This window comes from Coturnix japonica, chromosome 22 (genome assembly GCF_001577835.2).
Source record: "Coturnix japonica isolate 7356 chromosome 22, Coturnix japonica 2.1, whole genome shotgun sequence".
Taxonomy (NCBI): Eukaryota; Metazoa; Chordata; class Aves; order Galliformes; family Phasianidae; genus Coturnix; species Coturnix japonica.
In genome coordinates, this window is record NC_029537.1 from 1,551,222 (window position 1) to 1,569,190 (window position 17,969).

General features: G+C 45.7%; 1 protein-coding gene across 2 annotated transcripts; it reads right to left on the bottom strand.

Moving 5' to 3' along the window:
* Nucleotides 1–475: 475 nt before the first annotated feature.
* Nucleotides 476–17,819, bottom strand: CDS2 (CDP-diacylglycerol synthase 2). 2 transcript variants are annotated; one of them, XM_015883014.2, is made up of 13 exons: nucleotides 17,676–17,819; nucleotides 9,619–9,761; nucleotides 9,317–9,413; nucleotides 9,091–9,188; nucleotides 8,335–8,474; nucleotides 8,191–8,249; nucleotides 7,482–7,564; nucleotides 6,413–6,500; nucleotides 6,153–6,221; nucleotides 5,746–5,898; nucleotides 5,307–5,426; nucleotides 4,579–4,682; nucleotides 476–4,281 (listed from the first exon to the last, which is right to left on the bottom strand). In XM_015883014.2, the coding sequence occupies exons 1-13, from the start codon at nucleotides 17,742–17,744 to the stop codon at nucleotides 4,152–4,154; spliced, it is 1,353 nt and encodes a 450-aa protein (XP_015738500.1). In that variant the 5' UTR covers nucleotides 17,745–17,819; the 3' UTR covers nucleotides 476–4,151. The 2 variants fall into 2 exon arrangements, with proteins under 2 accessions (XP_015738500.1, XP_015738499.1); XM_015883013.2 differs by having other exon boundaries at nucleotides 9,619–9,767.
* Between the last annotated feature and the right edge of the window lie 150 nt (nucleotides 17,820–17,969).

Below are 17,969 nucleotides of genomic sequence, written 5' to 3' on the forward strand. Positions count from 1 at the left end.
TGAATTTGCAGCTGGAGTCAGCTGAGCTTCCGCTGTACTCAAAGAGCCCTGAATGCAGAGCATCACTTTTTCCTCCCTCTTAATATTATCTGTAGAAAGCAATGGGAGCTTAAGGGAGTCGTGAGCTTTGATTTCTTTCTTCTCTCTTTTCAATCTGTTCTTTCTTTTTTCTACAGAAGCCCCGTGTGAACAGGATGCTACACTGCACCTCCCTCCCCTCCGGAAAGGAAACAGCACAGCAAGAGCTTCAACCCAAACCTATACAGTTCAGCTCAATGCTGTGTGCCTGCAAGCAGCCCACAAACACAGAGTGGGTGTGCAGCACGTGGCAGTGCTTCCTTCAGCCTTTATGGGATGGGGATGTGATCTAATGGCAGCTCCCACCCCACAGCACCCCAGGAAGGAGAGCAAGAAATGGGGGATAGGAAAGCAAAGCAGGATCTCTCTTTGCATGGCTGAATAAAACTCCACTATAGACAATGGAACTTATATTTATTTAACAGTAACATATAGTATATAAATAGGGTAAATACTTTAAAATATACAATATATCACATTCGGACATCCTGTCAAAGAAAGGCAACTCTACATGTGTAGCTAAAACATGAACTGAAAGAACGATGCACAGAGAAAGAAGCAGATGGAGGAATGGCCAGGTCAGGTCTGGAGAATAGGAGCCTACAACCACTACAGGAACACAGAATGCAGCTGGGGATGGGTACAGAGGGCAGAACCAAGGGGGCCTTCATATGATGCTGTCTGTGAGGCAGAGAGGTCTGGATGAGGTGTAGGGATGGTTCCACAGGGCTCTGCCTTCTTCCTATAGGACTGAGTGGGCAGAGGAGGGATGGGGACATGCATTGCCATCAGAACACACCTGGACATCTCTGACACTGGCAGTCCCCAATCTGGCACCAAGTGCTGGCTGATGCTGTGGGATCTGCAGCTTTGTGAGCCACATAAAGACCCCTCCATGTCAGCATCAGTAAGTTCCAGAGCCCATCACCACCAAGGCCTAAACAGCACACAGAGGTGGGTACAGGATGTAACACCCACAGCCAGGCTCAGAGAAGCAAATTCTCACCCAAACCCACTCAGTGCTCAACCACTCAGCCCATCAATGCTGCAGGGCACACCAGCATCCGATCCTCTACCCTAGATAACCACAATGGATGCTTAGAGTTCAGCCTCGCTGCTCTGCTGCTCAAGAGGAGGAACAGCTCCAGCTATGGAGCTCAATGAGAGCAAAACGACTGTGCAATGCCCAAGCTTGAGTCCTGCAGATGGAAAACCACATAAGGATCACGCACTGCCTTACCCAGTGTCTATGTGGCCTCCAAAGCTACAGTCCTGGCAGCAAGGCTAAGCTCCTGCAAGGCTTAAAGCAGTGAGAAGAGCTCTCCTCCCATTTCCTCCTCTATTTCCCATATGAATGCAGCAGTCCTATTCGATTACAACTAAACCTGAGCGCACCATTTCCATGTAGCTTTAAGCTCGCCCTTCTCTGCACTGCTGGGGAGGAAGGAAGAAGGAAGCTGCGAGCTCAGCAGAAAGTCACCCACAGGCATCAATGCTGCTTCTCATAGCACAACACAGCCCATGAATGCGGCTGCTTTGCCCTCCAGCGTCCACACGCAGCACTGCACCACGAATAAAGCCCGAATGCTACTTCAAATCAAAAGCATGCACAAAGGTTAGGGTTTGTTTTTGCCCCGCTAATTACAACTAAAGAAGGGCGAAAGGTTTGAGCAGGAGACTAGAGACCTGTGTGATAAACGCATGGTTATAAAGAGCAGTAAGCTTTTGTTGTATCTATCAACACTGTAGCTTCCTCTGAGGACATACTTCGGCCCCAATAGCACAGTATAAGGGGTTTGGGCAGGTGTAAGTGAGAATCCAGGAGAGCACCAGCTCATCTAACCACAGGGAAAGCTGCTTTCAGGGACTACACAACACCCTGTTGCTTCCAAATCTATTCCCAGTTCAAGAGCCCTCACCTGGCCTACCTGAATTCAGATAAATCATAGCAAAACGCTGCCCGAATATCTTCTCTGTGCAAAGCAAGATGGAAGCATTTTCATTCTCCCCTCTGCTTTTCTAATGCAGGGCTTGGAACAACATCCTCTGAGCCAACACTAAATAAATCCCTGCCTGATTCAGGCTGGATAAGATCAGGCTCCACAACTGATCCAAGAAAGCATCTCTACTGTTGGTGTTAATGAAACACAATCCTGAATTGATCCCATAGAGCAGCCCTGAGCCTTGCCATTAGATGTTACTTCTATACAGTGCATTCTCTTGACCAACACCTGTATTTGCAGTGCAACGGGCACACACTTCTGCCCCACAGCTCCTGTTTAGGGAGATAAAGCAGAATATACAACACAGAGTTGTAGAGAAAGAAGAGAAAGACTGGGATCTACTCATGTATTTACACAAGCACACTTGTGCTCTCCTGTCCACTCTATTAGGGTGGATGAAAGCAAGAGCAGAATCAGAATATGGAGAATATGAAAAAGCTGCAGGTGTTTTACTTCCTGCTGATGCTTTGCTGGTTTGCAGCATGTAAAGTCTCCATGTGAAGGGGGGGGAGTGTCTGTGTATAAGGTTTATGACAGCAATCATTTGAAAACAACGTATTTCTGTATTATCTTTCCCTGACATTTGCTCCCTGGGTTAAAATAAGGAAAAGTTTTTCTCTCTCTTGTGCACAAATTATGAGAAGAAGTAAAATCTCCATGAGAACATTGCATAAAACCTAGAATAAGTCGGGGATAATCTCACTATGTGGTCACTAAAAGAGCAAATAAGTTGTGCAACCTTTAGGGCTCGTTAAAATAGTTAAAAAGTATGACAAAATAAAGGAAAACAGCTTGATAAAACCACCAGCTATTAAGTGCAACCTATTGGTGACAAGATTCAGCAAGCAAAGCAGGACAGAAGCCTGCAGGTAAATGAACCCAGACTGAAATGCAACACAGACCGTGGGAAAACTCAGCAGCACAACATGTAGAACTCAAGTAACAAACAGGTGACAGCCATGATCCCTGAAAGAAAAATGCAATACCCAGCTGACAGCACCTGTGTGATGCTGGAGCCCCAACCTGCATGTTTCAGAAACAAAACCAAGTTGGAAACTGCTCTCCAAGCTGGGTATAATATCCCAGTGTAGGCTTTCCAACCATCAAGAAATGGAAAAGACAAAGAAAAGCGTGGTTTGATGTCTCTTAAAGGTTATTTGAGTGAGGAAATGGGAACCAGGTTATTTACAAGGTTGTTTTTACTTGGCAGGATTTACTCAATGAAACTTAGATGTTCTTTAAAACCTTTTTACTTGATGCAGTTTTGAAGCAATCTGAACCTCCCATGTTCCCACAAGCAACTACCAGCTTCTCAATTCTTCCCTGGTTAATTTCCTATTTCATAGGTTAAAAAAAGATCTTATTAGCCAAAATATCAGCTAGAAGAGGAGAATGTGGGAAGCACTGGCAGAAACAGCAAGTGACAATAGAGACACATGCCCAACTGGGCAGAGGAACTATTGCTGGGTTAGTACAAGGTCCTCTTCCAACTAATTGAGCCTTGTGCTTGCTGTGCAGAATCTCCAAGGGGCTGCACACAGGCATGTGTGTATGTGACCTCCTAGGAAAGTGAACATTCACAGTTACCACTGGAGAAAATTAAGGTCTCCAGAGCTGCCACCACAAACACAGCCTGGCACAGCACCCAGGGGTGCTGTATGGCTTCATCTTCATGGCTCCCATAGGCAGAGCCAGCTGTACGGACAGTACAGTTGTGTATTCCCTGCATAAAAGCACTCACAGGAAAAGTTCAGCTCTACCCACGTCTGCATCAGTGATTGAGAACTGACCACAAGGACAGTTGTAACCTCTGACTTCACCCAACTCCTTCCAATTCTTCATTCCTTTCCAGCTACAAATTCAGATTTGCTCATTTGAACCGAAGCTATATAAATATATTATATATCAAAAAAAAAAAAAAGAAAAACCAACACAAATGCAGACATTTACCAAGAAAGGAAGAAAAGTTACAGTGAAATGAGGCCTTGTTATTGTCTTAAATCAGGCAAGCCAGGAATTTCCGTGGGGAGGCTTGTCTGTTTTCAGTCCTGTTCCAAATCACATGGCTGTCTATGCGTCCTCTGAGCCAACTAACACTCCCTTGTCAAGCAGGTGTGCTTTTAGCGTGTTGAAGATGTGCAGCTGCTGGTCTGGCCTCAAGGTTAAGAACTGCTGGATCAGTTTGCTTGGGTTAGGACCCCTGAAACACAAAGACATTGTTACCAGTGAGTCCCAGTGCTCTGGGAACCCAAATGCCTATTCGTTCACAGTAGTTTTTCCCAGGGAATCCAATTTGGAGATGGGGAAAATGGATTACAAAGAGACAGAATGCTGAGCTATAAACAAAACCAACAACAACCAAACCTAATCTGTTTCAATAGGGCCCTGGATTTTGTGCTATTAACAGCTGCTCCCCCTCTAGAATAAAAACACTCGTGTAAATTCAGTTCCTCATTTCCTTCAGTACAGCTTCTGTGCACTGAAAAGCAATAAATACCTGATAAAGCTTGCAATGTACACGTTCACAAAGGTAGCCATCAGATACTGACAGTCAAAGCGATCCATGATACCTCCATGCCCTGGAATTGTGTTGGCAAAGTCCTGTGCAAAGCAGAAAGGATTGCATTAACATTTCAGATGCCCATTACCTGTATTTACTTAAGTACACTTATGTGCCATGCTCACACCCCTCCTCTAATTCTTCCCAGAAGTCAAAAGTTTGAATAAGAAGAAATTTTGCTTGATCTCTCCTCTGGTTCTAAAAGTTTCTCCTTTATGAAGGCCACCAGTGCCTGAGGACTACAAGGCTTCACTCACAGGTCAAGGAAGGCCAATGTTGATCTCTTGCAAATGTGCCCTGCCTTTATCTTAGCTGCATAGAGACCGTCCGTATCTAAAACCAGCCTATAATACATCAAAGCAAGCCTCAGACTGCAGAATATCCTGACTGAGTCAGGATGCTTTAATCATCTACCTCCAATTCTGCACCAAAGCAGTGTCTGGAATATTGCAGTTGAGATTTTAAGGCCTCTCCCCACATCCATTAAATAAAACTAAGCAAAAAAAAAGCAAAAAATACCCAAAAACTGAATCATGCCCCACTGCTCTGTTACTGAACATTCTCTCCCTTCCCAAAACTCCCAACTTGTCTTCTTGGAGAGACTGTTCAGAGTGGCAATTTCAGTCTTTATATAATCTACTGCAGATAACGGTGCATATCCTCACCTTAATTTTGAAGGCTCTCTTAAATCCACTAGCAAAGAAGCCACCAAATGGCCCGATAAGGGAGGCAAAAGTAGACAATGCAATGCTGTGGATTTGGAAGGGGTACATCCGGACTGTCTTCTGCAAGGGAGAAAAAAGCCAACACAACATGTCAGAGAAGGATTTCCACCTAGAATAGCACTGCTCACTTCCTGCCCATCTTTCTCTCTCACCCACGCTCTAGGCAAGCTGCTTTTCAAATGAGTTCATGTCCCATCAGACTTGGAAGAGCTGCACTGAGTCTTCAATCCAAATGGAACACCACTAATTCCTCACCTTTTTTTCTGGATGTACCATCATCCTTTGTCATCTCCCTTTGAATACCACCAAAATAAAACACTGATCTTTTTTCCTCATGTTCCTATCACAATAAATAAGGTCTCAATAAATAGAGTCCTACCCAGCCCACCACAGACTGCAGCACCGGGGGGATGTTGTACTCCTGTAGCTGGAATAGCTCTGATGGTTCACAGTCCACTGTGAAGCTGTTGGTGTCATTGTTGAACTCCACTGGACAAGTGAAGCACCGGTACCCAGACATCACATAGGACAGCTTCAAAAGGAAAGAAATAAAGATGCAATAAGAGAAATTACAATTAACGTCTTCCTGAGCAATGAGGCAGAGATGCTGTTAAGGGACACAGTGCAAAACACAACCACAAACCAATTCAAATCCAGGTCAGTTGGAAAAAGGTAAATTTTCTGAGAAGAGCCAGTAGAGCTTAAAGGTTGTGTGCACTTTTTAGCCCAAACCTTGTCACCTTACATAGGGAAGCCAAAGAAATAAGCAGCACAATTGTTACTTACCAGTAACCCAAACAAAACGGTGGCAAAAAACCCTCCAATAAAACCCTCCCAGGTCTTCTTTGGGGACAGCTGCCAAAGGGAGAGAAAGAAGGGGATCGTTACAAACTGTGCACCTATGCTCACTGCAACACAGACTGTTGCACGCATCAAGTTTCATTTGGAGGCTTGCTTCAGACCTCTGAAAAGCCACAAAACTGGAGATCAGGGAGCACGGGACCTGAAGAAGCTAAAATGCATCTTCTGTTCACTAAATTACGAACCTTGATTAGTGGGGTGCGGCCAAAGAAGAAGCCAAACATGTATGCCATGATGTCATTGCAGATCACACAGGAGATCGGGACAATGAACCTATATGGGGGAAGAGCAAAACCATTTGAAGGGTCAAATCAGACAACACCAAGGCTTAAATATCACATGAATACCTCCCTATCCAATGCAATCACACACATTAGGAGCAATGACTTGAAGCTCTCAGGACAATCTCAGAGGTCACTCCAGCACTCTGGACTACAGAGCATGTTGTGCACCCTGAACAGATTGTTTTAAGCACATTTTCTGTTGTCACACGTGCAATGCTGTTAGGTAGCTGCCTTCTTTTCCCTCAGAAAGGCCACACTTCAGCTGTAAGCAGGCTGCTCACAAAGCACTCTGGGCTGGCTGAGGAGCACACAGGAACATGCAATCTACAGAGCAGCTGAAATTAGTTCCTGGCACTGCTGGTCTGGGGAAGATGGAGATTGAAAGCACTTATCCTGAAAAGGGTTTCCCCTCTGCACAGCAGCAGGAGTAAACTGGGGAAGGCAGCAGGTTGCAATCTCCTTCTTTCACTCTGATGCTTTTAACATTATGCTGGCAACTCTGCTCAATACCAAGTGCTGAGCAGCACTCTCCTGTCCATTTGCTAGATATGGGTGGGCAGCGAAGGCACTGAAACACTTCACTGAAAGACAGCGCTGCCTGAGATGCACTGCAATTTACAGATGCTTTAATACAGCTCTCTGCACAAAGTGAGTCCTAAATACCTGAGGAATTGCTCAATATCTTGCTCTTCTATTCGGAACAGGAAGCATTTTGTCCTCGGTCATTTGTTAAGAATAATGGTAATAATAAAAGCTTTTCACTCAAAATGTGGTAAGAGGTTCCAGGAAGACCTTATTATGGTGTTTGGATAGAATTTTAAGCTACATGATGTAGGGAAAGACATCCCTGCCCACAGCAGAGTAATTGGAATGAGAAGATCCTTAAGGGTCCCTTCTAACCCAAATCATTCTATGATAATCTGTATGAGGTTGCAGAAATTAAAGCAACTCAGAACACACAGCAACTCACCATATCATTCCTTCAAACAGGTTGTGAATGATGAGGTGCGACTGGGTAACAACAATTAGCAACGTCACATGGGTCCATCCAAACTGGAAGAGAAGACAGCATGCAGTCCAGCCTGCCTTGAGACACCGCTCACACGCACCGCTGGCAGAAATCAGATGCTGTTAGCTACCTCAGACTGAGAACAGCTCATGCACATGTGCTAGCATGCACCTGCACCATGAGAAACACCCCTAGGTGGAACAGGGAACAGCCACCCCTAGTGATTTGTGGCATGTTCTTCAGCTCAAGCCCAGAGCTGACCTTTATTGGGTAGAGTTCTGCCAGAGCAAGTGCTCTTTAGCCCTTTCCTATCCCACACATCTCAGTCAGCCTCCAGACTAGCTGAGAAGCAACAGACGGATGGATATCCAAGCTGCATCCCTGTGTGCTGATTAAACTGGAAAGCACAACTAAATACACTGATGGTCAAACAGTAGCAATGTCTTTGACATCTGGGAAAAGGGAAACATAGCCAGTCAACCCCAGTGGCAATCTACACTCAACTCAATAATCAGATTATCTCCCCAGATCTACAGTCTACTCACAGCAGCTTTCCTCTGGGGCAGCATTACAGCACACAGGCAGTACAGAAGCATGTATTTATCTACATAACATTTTCAAGCAGCCTATATTATTCATCATTCTGCCTCCAGCTGAGGTTTAACCTTACCATGTAGAACTGGAGGCGATAGTGCTTCTTCACCAGGCTCAAGACAAACATGCAGAAACCTGGTGAGAGACAGAAAAAGAGCGAATGGAGGAAACACTTCTTCAAGACTAAAACAGGTTTAAAAACAGAAAATGTGGTCTCTACCTGTTAAGTAGAGGGCGAAAGAAATGAAGCGATGGTATTTGCTGAGAATTCGTAGGGGCTCCTCCCTCTGAACCAGGGTGAAGAAATAATCTGTCACAGTCTCACCATAGAAAAAGTAGTTAACACAGAGTAAGAAGTACCTGTGGAAAAGGCAGATGCTCATTAGCAGAACCCTAAAAGGCTCTGAGTGAAACACAGAAAGTGGCTTTGCATTGCTTTTATACACTGCAAAGAGCCATCATCCTGCAAGTGATGGGCAGAACTTTAAATTGGATCTTAACATTGTATGGTTTTGGCCTCCTGATGCACAAGGACTGCCTGCCTTTAGGTGGCACTCCTCAACAAGCCTCTGAATTCCTGCATGCTAAAAGCACCACCCATACACCTTAAAAGCACTGCTCTCTCTCTCCCCAGCTTCTCTCTGGCAGCCAGTTCAGCCCTGCTTCACAATCACCCACAAACATCCATCCCAGCAACCACTTCTGTCACTTAGCAGTGACTGTCAATGCTGTCCCTTGCACAAATCATGGGACTCAAACATTCATGCTTCATAAACAATGGGATCAACTATATCAGCACAAGTTCTATCAAAATAGATCACAATCTAGAGAAAGCTTTTTTCCCCACTACAAGAGCTGCTAACATATAACACTGGTCAACACACAGCAATCCCATGGGCTCTGGTATGGAGCTTCCTATCTGCAATGAGGTGAAGCTGCACACAAGCAATGGGAGACGAGTAGTCTCCCTACTCACCAGCTGAGTGTCCTGAACCAGGGCAGGTCATATGAGTGATACACATTATAGCCAATAGTGATAATCTCATGGAAACATTTGATCTGGACACACATTACCTGCACAAAGAGACAGCAGCAAGATGTAATGCATTGAAACAACTCCTTCCTCAAAAACTGACAAAGCAACCCAAAACAGGAGGTTGTCAGCCCCAGCAACTTTCTCCTCCACTGCTGTGAATACTTACTATTGTCATTAAGACCATGGGTCCCAGGTAGATGATGATGAAGAAGAATGTGATCATTGCAAGGGTGAGGATGCCTCTTACCCACCAATTCTTCCATCTAAGTCATAGAGAAGAAAAGAAGTTAGAGAAAGCCAAAACAAAGTAATGAAGCAGGATAGCACTTCTGTTCTCTGAGCATCATGAAAACAGGAGCTGTTCATTTAACTTCCAGCAGCCATCACCACACTGCCAGGGCATGGAAAGCCACATGGCAAACACAAGGGTCCTGGCAGCAGAGCAGAACAATGCTGAGTGAGGGCTACCTTGAGGACAGGTTGGAGAGAGCTCTGTTCAGGACCTCTGGAGTGTCATCCGATGTTGGCACTGGGGGTGATCCTCCAAATTCAGACTTGCTTTCGCTGTCTGATGCTGTCTCTCCATCCAGCTTGTTCTCAGATTCTGACTCCTGCAACTTAAAGAGAGAGAAAAGCTTTATTAGGTGCAGTGACAATGATGAATTTGGCCCAGTGAAGGAGCTGTGAGTATCCCATCCCTGAAGATGCCCAAGGCCGGGCTGGATGGAACCTGGGGAAGCCTGAGCTGAAGGGGGCAACCATCTCACACCAGGGGTGGGGAGCTGCAAGGTCCCTTCAGGATGCAACACCTACTGCCATTCTGCTTCTGCAAACAGGGGAGGAAGAGGACAGGAAACCAGTCACCTAGAACACGAACATTACATGTTTTAGGTGATTTCCATGATGCACTTTACACTCTGGCATCCTCAACAGTGACTACAGGAAAGGATCTGTTTCCTCTAACAGTTAAAAACACTTTGCAGTTGATTAAGAAGCATCTCAAAGTACAGCAAGTGCATGAGGGACACAAGCTTGTTAGCAGGAATTTTTACAAGGTCTCTCAATCCCCAGGCAGATCTCCAAGAATGCAGCATTGCCCAAATTAGACAGAAAGAAAGGCCTCCAAGTAGACAGGCTCAAGGCTTCCAGACAGACTTTTTAAGTGCTAACTTAATATGTGGGTACTAAAAATAACACTGAGCCCATCCTCAGAAAGCTGAAGAGGAAGAACATGGCTTATCACTCAAGCCCAGTCATCCTCTCTGGCCACAGGAGAAACTTGTAGAGGAAAGAGACACCACCTGCTGTTCCTGCCCCCTGTATTATTGCTCAAGAGCCCAGCACAAAGTCCTGCATTTGGGAGTAAACAAATAAAGGTGAAGCAAGAGGTTACTGAAGACCAGGGGTAGAAAAAGCAACCTCCCACTCCTTTCCTCTAACCCAGCTAAGGAATAGAGGACAGACCCAAATAGGTATATTTTGCCCCTCATTTCAGCATCATGATCCTTGAAGCAAGGAAGGAAAATGCCAATCACTGGGGACCAATGAGCAGGTGGAACCCAGAGCATTTGGCTTCTGAGCTACTTTAAACTCCTGGAAAAAGAGGGGGAAAAGAACAGGAGGAAGCCAAGTGTTATGGGCTCTGCAAACAGGACAACTTCATCCTTTTTGTTATGCTGCAGCCCTCTGGGCTCTCCCATAGTCAGAAAGCAGAGACCCCAACAATATAAACACTGGGAGTGGTTTGCTGCACCCAAATCGAGAGGGTATTTGTAGTTCAATGGAGCAGTGAGACTTAAGTGGCATTTCCCTTAGCTAAGGCAGGAAAGGATAATTGCTCCCCAGCTGTAAGGTAGCAATGGGCTGCAGGCCAGGTTCTTAGAACAGACGAGGACAGCTTCGTGCTGTCAGATGGAGGCAGCTAAAAATACAATGGTGCTTCTGCAGGCATAAGAAGAGCCAGCAATGCACCCATCGCATCCACGATGCCTCTTCCTAACCAGGCTCTGCACTTGCTCCTTCCCATTCCCATGGGCTGGAGACAAAGAGGAGATCTAAAACAAACACTTCTGCCTGCACTCACGAAGGGGTGAAGAAATACAGCCTGGCTTTAGTTCAGTTTCTCCTTCTGGACTTCCAAGTTACCTTCAAGAATAGGAGGGATCTATGAAAGCAAAATCAACGTGACTGATTCCATTTAAATGAGCATGGAAGCACATAGATACTTAACAGCCATTATCTGTGCAAGCTAAAATCAAAAACCTTAACTAGAATTTTAATGCAGGCCAAGCATTTATCGAATTGCACAAGTCACTGGCAATGTGATAAAAGGACTAAAGGCTGAAATGAGACTGCAGACCCAAGCCAACATCCCTGCATCTTATTCCCAAAGCACTAACATTGCAGGGCTAAGTGCAAGGCAGACAAATTGTTCCCTGTCTGTGGTGCAGAGGATCAAAAGTTTCACAGAGTGCTCAGGGACCAAAAGGAAGGGAAAGAGCACAGATGTCTCTCTCTTCCATTCCTGGCCAAGAATAGGAAGGATAAAAGCAACTGCATAGCTCAAGGGACAGAAGAATGGGATGCTGCATAGAGCCAAGCTAGCAGCTGTTGGGATGGGCAGAGTAAATCTCTGCCATAGCCCAAATGATCGTTTCTTGTAGAGATGCTGATATTTTACCACCCTAAAGACGAGAGATACAGTTCAGTATTCAGTGCTGGTAGATTAAATGAAGAAATTCTATTCTTTGTGCACCTTGCTTGAAGCAAAGCACTGCTTTATTTAGACTTACTGCCAGGCCAACAAAACACAGTGATGGAAAGAGCCAATACACCATTAAAGAATAAAGTTGCTTTTTGAGGCATTGAAATTGACATCCAGAACAACAACTCTATTAAAGCCTCTGCTATTTACAGAACCAAGGCCAAGATAATTAGTCTGATGGATACAAACCTAACAGCTTCGGATATGAAAATCTCAGTGTTTTTCTGAAGTGGTTTAATGTCCCGTGTCCATTAAAGCTGCCTGCTCTGCCCTCCATCCCCCTTTCTCACTGCTTTACCCGACAGCAGATGCTAAAGACCTCCAGCCTCCAAGGTGATACGGAACTCCTTACCCCAACCCCCTTGAAAAACATACTTCAATTGAAAAAACATAGAAATTAGGGCACGCTTATGCACTGAAACCAGTAGCAGATAACATCACAAAAAGGGTAAATGTTTGCACAGAGGCTGAAAGAACTACGAAAACACCCACTGCCATCTCATGTTCCCGAAGCCACTCACTTTATTTTGAACACAAGCAAGCTCAGCTTGCCAGTGGGATGTGATCAGAGGTATGCATAGTTTGCATTCAGCAGAACAACTGTCTGACAGGAGAACTTGAGCTCAGTGTCAGCAAATATGATTGATGTAAAATTGCACATCCCTGTGACTCATCTGCCTAATCCTCTGCCTGGTCCCCAGCTCAGCACACACTCTGGGCTCTGTATATTCCAGGATATCAAGAAAGATAAATGCAGCAAGCTTTGTGTCCTTTAGAGAAGCTACTGTACACAAATGAGCACAAAAATAGATTGCTTGTTCTGGCATTCCTACTCAGAACTTCCTACTGTTAAAAACACAACCTGCCTCCTCCCTTATAACACTTGAAGGGATGTTTTAGAGGCTTCAGTGCTGGGTTCTCCTGGCTTTAATTGGTGTCCCCTTCCTATCACAGCATTCATTGAGCCAGCAGCCCTCACCATCCCTGCAGAGACAGAAACAAGATATAAATCTCCCAAGCACCTCTGAGATCCGTTGTCTGAAAGCAGTTCTACCCCACCTTGCACACAAACGTTTTGATCTGTTATTTGGAAGAGCTGTGAGAAACAAAAGAGAGAACAAACTGCTCTGCACCAACACGTACTTTATTTGCATCAGAAGGTTAGTACAGGAAAAGTCTATTTTTGTCCTCCAAAATGAGAGCTTGCAGCGGCTGATGGCATCTGACCCTCAATTCCTTCAGAGTTAGATGTGTTTTTCCAAGGCCTAACCAGAAAAACATCTTACTAGTCCAGTTAATTTGCTGCCTGTGATGCCATCTTGTTCCCATTCCTCTATCCATCTCTCCTGCTGGCTTTATTTGAAGTAATCAAAGAAAGGACTCAGCTCAGTCTGCTTAAGAGTAATTCCAACATACTTCTGAAGACATGGCTACCATAAGGGGGCTTGTTCTAAAGGGCAATCATAGTCTTTCTAACCCTGGAAAACACAAACCAGAGAATATTCACATGAAGGAGATCACCAGCAGGGACACAGGCTGACACGTGTGGGGTAAAAACAGTATTAGAAGGCAGGATAATCCTTTTTCACCCCCATATTTCTGCAGACATGTCCTCAATATAAAGGGAAGCGGCAGATGTTCTTTCTGTTAAGAAAGGAAACGTGTATTTGTGTCATGGTTTGCATGGAAATAATACACCTTCACGGAAGGTGATTTCCTAAGGGATTTGTCTGCATGTGCTGTCAGCACTGCTCATTAAAAACCAGCAGGAGGATAGAGTAGTTTTCTCACTGCTACATGTACAGTATGCAGTCGGTAGGCAAGGAAGCTGATCTGTTTAGGGAAGGACACAGCCCCTCCAGGAAGGGAACCACAAGCACATCATCACAGCTTCCCTCTTTGTCAGTGGGCTGAGCCCTGACCTCAACCTCAGACTGCTGGAGCAGTGAGAAGGAGCTCAGGAAGAAGCTCCCAATTCTATAAGAATGCTTTAGCAAGCAGCTCAGCCACCTGCCTGGAGATAACAGCAACTCACCCAATGCTGCTGAGAGGTGAGCTTTGGAAATGTGGCCCTCTGGGGCAGCCAGAAATAAATCACCTCACCCTTACATAAAGATGGGAACCAAAAGGCAGCTCTGAAGCAGCCCAAAGGGTTGAGTAACAGTGTTTAAGCTCAGTGCTGAGAGTCTCCGTACTCGCTCAGTCCTTGCAGATGGGAAGGATTCATCCAATCCTTCAAACATCTTCCCAGGGGTTAAACTTGTCTGGCATCACTAGGAGGAAGGCTGTTCGAAGGAGAGCAAAAAGAAGCAGTGAATGGCACCTGAAGGAAAACAAAACCTAAGTATGGAAACCTTTTGCCCTTGCTCCTTAATGCCTCGTGCCAATGAAACAACACTCCTTGCACTCACTGTTTCTACAAGAAATGAGCATCCCTGACTGCTGCAGGTGGAACACAGTACACAAATGCTGCCCAGGAAGAGAGACAGCATGTTCCAGCAAGACACTGACTGCCTGTGACAAAGAAGTGGGTAAACACAACCACAAGTGACGTAAGGGTGTGAGCTGCAGCTCAGATAAGCCTGCCTCTAAATAGCCCTGCCCTCTGCTCCTTCTATGGGAAAGATGCTCCAGATCCTCTCTGGATTTCAGGCAACCACCACTGCAATGTCCGAGCAAAAGAAGGGGAAAAAAGAAAAGGGAAAACCTTCTGTTCTCAGGTCACTGCTGAGGAGGGATCTTAGGATGCCATTAGAAGAGCAGAAGTGTTTGAGGCTCCATTCACACATTGTGAAACAAGTTTGTTTTACACCTTTGCTCTTCAATCTGGAATGTGATTTCATGGGATCGTCACAACACAGGAGAGAAGGTTCTGACCTCCAGCTTTACATAAAGCATGGGTCTGCCAGGCAAAGGAATGAGTCTACAAAGTGGAAGGGGTTTATCTAACAAGAAATAGAACTTGTATCAATCATCTCCCAACAACATCAACAGTTAACAGCACTTATTTGGGCAAAAAGAATGGGCACCAAGCACAAGTTTCCCTGCTTTTTAAACTAGAGAGATCAGATGGAGTTCACTCATCAAACAGATGTTGCCTTGTTCGTATTGAGACAAAGGCTGCGTGTTGCACAACAGCTCTACAAAACTGATTTTGGAACGTTCTTGCATGATGGGCTCAACTGAAGCAGCACAGTTTCTGCTACACGCATTGCTCTGTGTCAAAGGGGAGGACAACATCAAAGCTGTGACGCTGTGCGAGGCTTATGGGACCAGAAAGTGAAACCACCCTCCTCCTTTCCGCTATCAAACTGAGTCAAAAACACAACTTTCCGAGTCTACTCTTAAAACCAACCTGGATATTTCCATCTCCTTTTCACTTGTTTCTTTCAATAAGCTGAAAAGTTGAGCAGATAAGCTTCTGTAAAATACAAATATGCATGGATGAACTACAGCAATGCCAACTGAATGACAAAGCAGAAACGGGGATCTCTCCTGACAGCAATATTGGGCACATAAAGCACATGAAATTCTGCTGTGTTGGCTTTATATCCATCATTCCCAGCCTCTTCCAGGCATTACCAAGCTCTAAAACACAACAGTTTAATGATATAGAAGACAAGCCTGCCACAGAAGCATATTATTGCCCTAAGAATGCAATGCTGTATAGTTTTTCTAATACAGTATTGCTGTTACCAGGTAACCTCCTACCAGAATTGCTGTAACAGCATGGGGAAATTCTCTGCCTCCTGCAGCTGCCTGCTATTATTAAGACATGATGCTCAGCACCTTGGAGGAGCTGCTCTTCATTAGCTGAAAACAGCTTTTTTCCCCCCCTTGCAACTCATTCAAGCCAACACGAATATTACCCTCTTTCCTATGGACGCTTCAAACTATCAACCCCAAGGTAATATTAGAGAAGCCCTTTAGGAGGCTCAATGTGGTTAAAAAGTGTACTTGCCTGAAGATAACAGGATTGCACTCAAAATAGCAGCCCTCTGACCTTCCTTAGGAAGACATCACAAGCAGCTAAAGCAAGATCGCAGCTTGGCTGAGGGAGTTTGTTTGCATACCAGTGAAGCAGCACTGGTGCTTGCAGGCTTCTGAGGGACGCCTTCCAACTCCCACTGAAGTTCTGGAATATATAAAGTCCCTGAAGATTTTTTGCTGCAAAGTCAATTCCAAGTGAGACAAATGAGCTTATCTAGAGGTTACATCTTGCTCTGGGCACAGCAGTGAAATAAGAGCGGTCTTATGGAGATCTGGATGTTGGACGGCTGCATATAAGAGACAAAAACAAGGCAAAACCACAGATCTACACGAAGGAAATCCATTCTCAATGCTGTCTGTGCTCTCCATTTCAATACCCACCTTAAGCACATTGGAACCAGCAAGTTTACTCAAACACAGCTCCCAACAAGCGTTAACCTGGCATTTAAACCAGTATTTTGACTGAAGAAGAGAGTTTTGCATGACAACTTCACACTTAATGCATCAGCAGAGGAATTATATCAACACGGTGCTACTAAGGGCAAGCATTGGACTGCCCCAATGCACTGAACTGGAAGACAGCAAAGAACCGCTCTTCCCCCCAGTTGTGATCCTGAGGTTATAATCTGCTTAGATAAACTCTTTTTGGACTGTTTATTCCTCTTGTTCCTTTACACTTGAGTAAAGCAGAGGATCACAGCATGGCTTGGGTTGGAAGGGACCTTAAAGGCTGTAGAACAGTTGAAATGGTTTGGGTTACAGAATCACAGAATGACCCAGGTTAGAAGGGACCTCAAGGATCATGTAGTTCCAATCCCCCTGCCTAGCAGGGCCACCAAACATACACATTTACTAGATCAGGTTGCCCAGGAGACCCCATAGATCCCCATAGAGACCCCATAGATCAGGTTGCCCATGGCCCCATCCAACCTGGTCTTGAACACCTCCAAGGACGGGGCATCCACAACCTCCCTGGGCAGCCTGTTCCAGGACCTANCCATCCAACCTGGTCTTGAACACCTCCAAGGACGGGGCATCCACAACCTCCCTGGGCAGCCTGTTCCAGGACCTAACCACTCTCCTAGTGAAGAACTTCCCCCTAACATCCAACCTAAATCTTCCCTCTTTTAACTTAAAACCATTTCCCCGTGTCCTGCTATTGTCATTGTGGGTTGGAGCTCTCCTTAAAGATCACAGGACTTGGGTTTGGCTTGGAAGGATGCTTAAAGAAACAGAATGGGCTGAGAAGGTCCTGGATGATCATACAGCCACGGAATGATGCGGATTTGAGTTGGAAGGGTCCTTAAAGATCACAGAACCATGGAATCACAGCATGGTTTGGACCTGAGACCCCCTGCAATGGGCTGGGTGCCCCCAGCAGCTCGGGATGCACAAGGATGTACAGTCATAGGCACATCCCAGGATGGGATAGCACAGCTGATCTAAGCAACACCAAGATCTGAACACAGTATTTAGGATGGAAGCAGAAAGAAACACTACACGAAAACCATCAGATCTCCCTTTCAAGGCCGATCGTCATCAAACCACCATTAAACCCCATTAAACCACCGCTATTTCTACACAAGGAGGAGCCCTATGGAGCCACTTCCAGCTGGGGATGCTCTATTAAACCTCATATACCACAGAGTGAGGAACAACACCACACCAGGCCTAAGGCCTCTGCGTCAGGGGCAGCCCCCAGAACCAAGGCCCAGCCCCTCTACACCCCCATCCCTCAGCAGAAGGGCTTCACCCCGATGCTGTTACCCACCTTCTCCTCATGTTCACGTTCATGTTCGTGCTCCCGATCCCCACACACCCGCTGCCGTAACTCGCTCATCCCGTTCCCCACCCGGAGCTCCGCTCGGCTCCGCGCACGGCCACAACTGCGCGCCCTCCGCTGCCAGGGAGAGGGAGAAAACCGGGAGCCCTCAGCCAATCAGAACAGCGGAACTGCCAGAGGGAGGCGGGGCTATGAGGTGGTGGCCACGCCCACCCACTTATACCCGGATGTGATGCGGGTGCCATGCCCACTTTATACCCGGATGTGATGCGGGTCGCGCTG

Bases quoted from the DNA above. Each gene is read 5' to 3' on its own strand.
- CDS2 (XM_015883013.2), bottom strand. From the start codon at position 17,744: ATGAGCGAGTTACGGCAGCGGGTGTGTGGGGATCGGGAGCACGAACAT. The intron at 9,189-9,316 runs GTAAGTATTCAC...CTCTTTGTGCAG, and splicing joins CCATGGTCTTAATGACAATA to GTAATGTGTGTCCAGATCAA. The intron at 8,250-8,334 runs GTAGAGACCACA...GTCTCTCACCAG, and splicing joins TTTCGCCCTCTACTTAACAG to GTTTCTGCATGTTTGTCTTG.